This window comes from Ammospiza caudacuta, chromosome Z (assembly GCF_027887145.1).
Source record: "Ammospiza caudacuta isolate bAmmCau1 chromosome Z, bAmmCau1.pri, whole genome shotgun sequence".
In the NCBI taxonomy this organism is placed as follows: Eukaryota; Metazoa; Chordata; class Aves; order Passeriformes; family Passerellidae; genus Ammospiza; species Ammospiza caudacuta.
The window spans coordinates 87,476,679-87,482,678 of NC_080632.1; the positions used below are offsets into that span (position 1 = coordinate 87,476,679).

A 6,000-nucleotide genomic window follows, 5' to 3' on the forward strand; every position below is an offset into this window, starting at 1 on the left:
GATCTCAGCAAAGTCTTCCAAAACACCCTCGTGTCTGAAACCAAAACACCCTGCCTGAAAGCAGCAAGAGAAAGTCACTTGAATGATTTCATTCCCAAAAATTATTCCGTCGGCACACAGCCCTCTCTAATCCTAAAGACTTTTTTTCCTGCTGGTTATTCTGGGATACTTGTTTTATTTATTGAACTGCTGCAGCCTTCAATTCTGCTTCAATTCTAATGCACAAAATTAATTTGCACACAAGAGGTTTTGACTATCGTCCCCGACAGACAAAGACAGGCTTTGGAATTGGAAATAAAAAATTCTCCAGGGCTCAAATCACTAAAAGAAAAAGATAAATCTACTGTAAAACTAGAACAATTTTAAGCAATGATTAAACAGAGGCGAAGTCCAGGGGTTTTTAAAAAATCACAAATGTGTGGCGAGGCTCTAAAAACCTCCCAGGCTTGTGGAAATAACAATAATAATAATAATAATAAAAATCAGAATGAGAATAAGCGGCGCTTAGGAATAATTCCGCTGCAATCCGAAAGGATCTGCTCCCCACGAGAGATTAAAGCACCACAACAAAGGTAATGCCTATGGAGAAATAAATCCCAACGCTTTCGCTACGCACGGAACAAAAAACGGTACATACTTGAGCCACTAAAATGTCCACTTGCCAAGGAAGTTGGTCCATTTTTCCCGCTGCTCACAGGAGGTGAAAACATCTAAAAAAAAAAACAAACAAAGAGGCATTACTAGTGCGAAACAAGCAATTGGCGAGGCCGGTGGCGGTCCGAAGTTGCTGGCGCATTCCTTAGGAGTTTGTCTCCCCCGAACCGACCGTGAGCCCCCACAGCCCTGCGAAGGCAGACTCCGGATTGCTCGCATCCCCCAGCGCCCCTCGGCACCAGCATCCCGCTTTTCTCAGGCTCATTAGCTTCCCAAACAATCTGCCCTCGCCGGAGCCTCTGAGCCCAGCAGCGTTCTCCTCCGACAAAATTTGGGATGCGAAAGCGCCAAAAAAGTTGGGATGGGTCGCGACCTTGGTCATCAACGTAGCAACGTCCATTTCCATCCCGCTCCAGGATTTGCCCGGCATGTGGGAACCCAAATAATAATAATGCAAAGTGCCACCTGCCCTAAATTCTCATTCCGTCTCTCCCACCGAGCAATTGGAAGCCAGGCTCGCTCCTCGCCCCCTCTCCCTCCCTCTCGCACTCCTCTCTCTCTCTTCCCAGCATTTATTTCGACCCTAATTGGTTTCTCCCTTCTCCGACGTGTCTAGTGGATAATACGCACCTTCCCTGAGTCAGAGCCTGCAAAAAGCCAAGGAACAAATGGGAAAAGTGCACCAACAAGCAGAGAGGGGGCTGCGAGGCTGCCGCAGGCTACGATTGCTGGCCAAACTTCCCCGAGCCATCCCTCGGAAGCCGAGGCTGGAGCAGCAGCACCAGCCCGGAGCACGCAGGGGAAAGGGGGGGGCCGCGGGAGCAGAGCTGCCTCTCGCAGCACGGGCTCCTGCCCAAAATACAGAACTAAGTGGATAGAGAGATATTCCTGACATATTGGGGGGAAGGGAGGGGATGGGGAGAGAGAGGAAGGAAGGGGCTGGAGGGGGAGGGGGAGCCTGACAAAACTAGACAAGTGCACGCGTCCGGCGCAACGTTCGGCCTCCAAAGCAGCCCGGGGGACAAAAATCCCTCTTTGCCTCCAAAATCGCTCCCAAATCCTGCCTGGGGCGGGGACGAGAAGCTCGGAGCGCTTTTAATGCCAGCAGAAGCCATAGGAGGTTTCAGGGAAAACTTTAAACTGAGACGGTCGTGGATTTCTTTGCACTTTCCATGTGCCAAAATCGAAACAAGGGAAGAACCGAAAGGAGAATATCAGCGAGTCATTAGCAATTAATTAGTTGATGTGCCAACGACGCTCGAAAATCGAAAGCACAATAAAAGTGCAATATCGGTACGATGGAATGATGAGAAATGGTCAGTTTTCGGGGCGTTTCTTTTGGCAGGAGTGATTTGAGCCGTCCGAGACATGAAACCAAGCTGCGAACGCGCCTGCATCTCCCATCACACACAATCAGAAAGACTAAAAATACTCAGTTTGGATTTTTTTTTTAAGCGAAAAAAATATTTACCATGCTTCTAGCTGCTGATTAAAAATTGCCCAATGCACTTAGAGCACAGTTTGGGGTTGGTTTTGTTGCTTTAGGGTTTTTTTTGGCTGGATTTTCTTTTTGTTACCAGAGCAGCTAGAATTTTTTTTTACAGCTGTTGCTAATTTCCACCGTTGTTTCTTACCGCACTGAAATCCAGTAAATCACTCAGTTCTTTGTCCGTCCCTAAGGCAGCCATTCGCTGTTGGTGATGCATTTTAGCAAAATCACACAAACCTAGAAACATGGAAATAACCGCAATCAGAAATCCCGAGCCTTGCAGGAAACACAGTCGGATTTTGCTTTTCAAGGGGGGTCGGGGAGTGGGTGGTTGAGAAGAAGAAGGGAGGGGAAAAAAAGATGGAGGGGCAGCAAAAAAAAAACACCCAAAAACACAACAACGAGAGGAAAAAAAAAAAAAGCGATATTGTATTTCCAAAGAGGCGAGCCAAACCCGGCAACATCCACTCTTAAACCCAAATCCGGAGGAGAAAAAAAAAGGCAAAGCCTCGCTCCCGGAGCATCATTTATGCAACAGGAGGTTCAGCGAGGAATGAATGAGGATCCCAGAGAAGAAACTACAGCCATCCGCTCCCAACTTTTTCCCTTCTCCTTCTTCCACGCAAAGTAGCGTTCGGAGGCACAAACGGCAAAGAGCGAGGAGCAAAAAAAAGCCACGGCGAGATGCGAAGTGCAGGTTCCGGGGGCGGGGGGGCAGCGGGGGACAATTAGCCCCGATTCCTAATTTGCGGAGAGCAGGGGGGGATGAGGCCGACGGCAAGCCGGCGGCTCGGGCCTGTGCGAGGCAGCGCCGGGGGGAGGGGAGCGCGGCGAGGCAGGGAGCGAGAGGGAAGGGGCCGGAGCTCGGCCCGAGCCCGGCCGGCCCCGCCGTACCCGCGGCCGCCGCTCATGGAGCTCCGCGCCCGGCTCCCGCCCGCCGCCGCCGCACTTTAACGAGGATTCCGCCTTGGATTCGCCCGGCTCGCACGCACACATGGCCAAGCGCGTTTATACGGGGCCGCGGACGCACGTGACGCGGGCGCTTGGCCGAAAGGAACAATATTTTTTTCCCCTTTGGATTCCCCGTTCCCTTCGCCTTTTTGTTTTTTAGATTTTTTTTTTAGCTAGAACCCTGCTTTGTTTTGGTCGCCTTACTCGCAACGCCCAGCTTTGCCATTTTCCCGGAGCATCAGTGCAAAGTTTGCGAAGCGGCCCCTTGGATTTAGGCGCAAGTTTTTGGGGATGCTGCCAGCCCCCCCTCCTCCCTGTCCCCTCGCCCTTCCTGCTTCCCCCATGCCCTCCGCCACTTCTATTCCGCCTTTTCCCCCCGCAGGCCGGACACCACTAGAGAGAACTCCTGGGAGTTCATTTTCCGGCAGGAAATAAAGCGGCGAGTCCCCGCGTCTGCACCTTGGTGTATTTCCCACACGTGTAGTTACATCGTAGCTATGCAATGTATATACAATGTAGCGATTCACACAGCCCGGAACTTGCACTTTCTTTTCTTTTCTTTCCTTTTTTTTTTTTTTTTTTAAAATAACACATCGGGATCGACAATTTCAATCAAAAAATAAAAATGAAAGCAAAAAAAAAAAAAAAAAAAAAAAAAAAAACACAGACAAGTTAGTCTAACAGCAAATTGGAACTTTACCTTAAATGGCCACAAATATGTTCACAATATTCCAAGGGGGGGAAAAAAAGGAATAAAAAAATAATCAAAATTAAAAAGAGAGGAATCTTCTGCCAAAGTGCTTTATTGTCTCACACGTATGTGACCCTCCAAAACCACCAAAAAGTAGGGAAAGTGTCAGTCCTGCTCCGGGTTATTCCACAGCTTTACAGGCACACTACACCTGGCTTTGTTGGGATTTGGGGGGCCCGGCCACCGGCCACAAAAATCATATAAATTAGATTTCAAAAATTTCAAAATTCAAAACCAAGGAAGAAAAAAAAAGAAAAAGGAAAAAAAGAAGGTCCGACAACTTTTGCCCTATTGTTTTTACAGACACATGGTGACGGGCTCGCAGCGCCGCGGCTCTCGGGTACTTGCCCCCTCCTTGTCCTTCCTTTAAAAAAAACCAAAACCAAAAAAACCCAAATCCCGAAAAAAAACCCCAGGCGACTCCCCCCTCGGGGGAGCGCGGGGCCGCCCGTTCCCCAACTTGGTCCAAGTTTAGAGCAGCGCCCGCCGCCTCCTCCGGCTCAGCAGCGCGGCCTCCCCCGCCGAGCCGCGGCCGATCGCATCCCGCCCGGGCAGCCGCATCGCCCGCCGCTCACATCCGGGCAATGCCCGCCGCCTTATAAGCGCCGCCGCCGCCGCTCGCAGACAATGACGAGGAGGAGGAGGAGGAGGAGGAGGAGGGCGGGAGGAAGCGGGCGGGACGGCGCGGCGGGGCTCACAAGATGGAGGGGCCCCGCCGCCCCTCGCCCCTCACGTGTTCCCGCGCAAGCCCCGCGGATCGGGGCCCGCCGGGGCCGGGCCCGCGGCAATGCCCGGGGGGCTCCGGCTGCGCTCGGCCATGGGCGGGCCGGAGAGCTTCGTGCCGCAGCCTCGGCACGCCCGGGAGGGCTCTCAGCACACCCGGGAGGGGCTCCGGCATCCTCAGCACACCCGGGAGGGGCTCCAGCACACCCGGGAGGGGCTCCGGCACCCTCAGCACACCCGGGAGGGGCTCCAGCACACCCGGGAGGGGCTCCGGCACCCTCAGCACACTCATGAGGGGTTTCAGCACACCCATAAGGTGTTTCAGCACCTTTAGCACACTCATGAGGGGTTTCAGCACCCTCAGCACACCCTTGAGGGGTTTTAGCACCCTCAGCACAGCCATGAGGGGTTCCAGCACACCCATGAGGGGTTCCAGCATCCTCAGCACACCCATGAGGGGTTCCAGCACACCCATAAGGTGTTTCAGCACCTTTAGCACACTCATGAGGGGTTTCAGCACCCTCAGCACACCCTTGAGGGGTTTTAGCACCCTCAGCACAGCCATGAGGGGTTCCAGCACACCCATGAGGGGTTCCAGCATCCTCAGCACACCCATGAGGGGTTCCAGCACACCCATAAGGTGTTTCAGCACCTTTAGCACACTCATGAGGGGTTTCAGAACCCTCAGCACACTCATGAGAGGTTCCAGCATCCTCAGCACACCCATGAGGGGCTCCAGCACAGCCATAAGGTGTTTCAGCGCCTTTGGCACGCTCATGAGGGGTTTCAGAACCCTCAGCACACCCATGAGGGATTTCAGCACCCTCAGCACACCCGTAAGGGGTTTCAGCACCCTTAGCACACCCATGAAGGGTTTCAGCACCCTCAGCACACTCACGAGAGGTTCCAGCACCCTCAGCACACCCATGAGGGGTTCCAGCATACCCATGACGGGTTTCAGCACCCTCAGCACACCCGTAAGGGGTTTCAGCACCCTCAGCAAGACCTAGGATGGTTTCCATCCTCAACAGACCCAGAAGGGCTTCAGAACCCCCTTAGACAACCCTCAAAGGGTTTAGAGCCCTCAGCAAACCCCATGAGAGATTTCAGACCCCTCACCAGAACCATGAGGGCTTTCAGGGCCTCTCATCCCACCCAGAACTCAGCAAACCCTGTGAAGGGTTTCACGTGCCCTCAGACCACAACTTATGACAGCTGCCTCAGCAGTTACCTGCACGGCTTCAGGTCCCGCAGACTCCCGATGGGTTTTGCGCCCCTCCGCCATGATCAGACTCCGTGAGGGCGTTTCGGCTTCCATAGATCCTCCAAGGGTTTCCCCTGCTCCCGGCCCTCAGCCGATGCCATGGGGGGCCTGGGAGAGCTCGCTCCTCGTTGCCATGAAGGGGGCTAACGTCATTCCGCCCTGGCGTGA

The 6,000-nt window shown here is 53.3% G+C and overlaps 1 protein-coding gene across 1 annotated transcript in view; it reads right to left on the minus strand.

The window, feature by feature from the left end:
• Positions 1–2,441, minus strand: part of TCF4 (transcription factor 4) — a 124,299-nt gene extending 121,858 nt beyond the window's left edge. Inside the window, 2 exon segments of the mRNA XM_058823341.1 lie at positions 638–710; positions 2,289–2,441. Of these exon segments, the coding sequence (XP_058679324.1) occupies positions 638–710; positions 2,289–2,390 (175 nt within the window). The 5' untranslated portion in view covers positions 2,391–2,441.
• Positions 2,442–6,000: the final 3,559 nt, after the last annotated feature.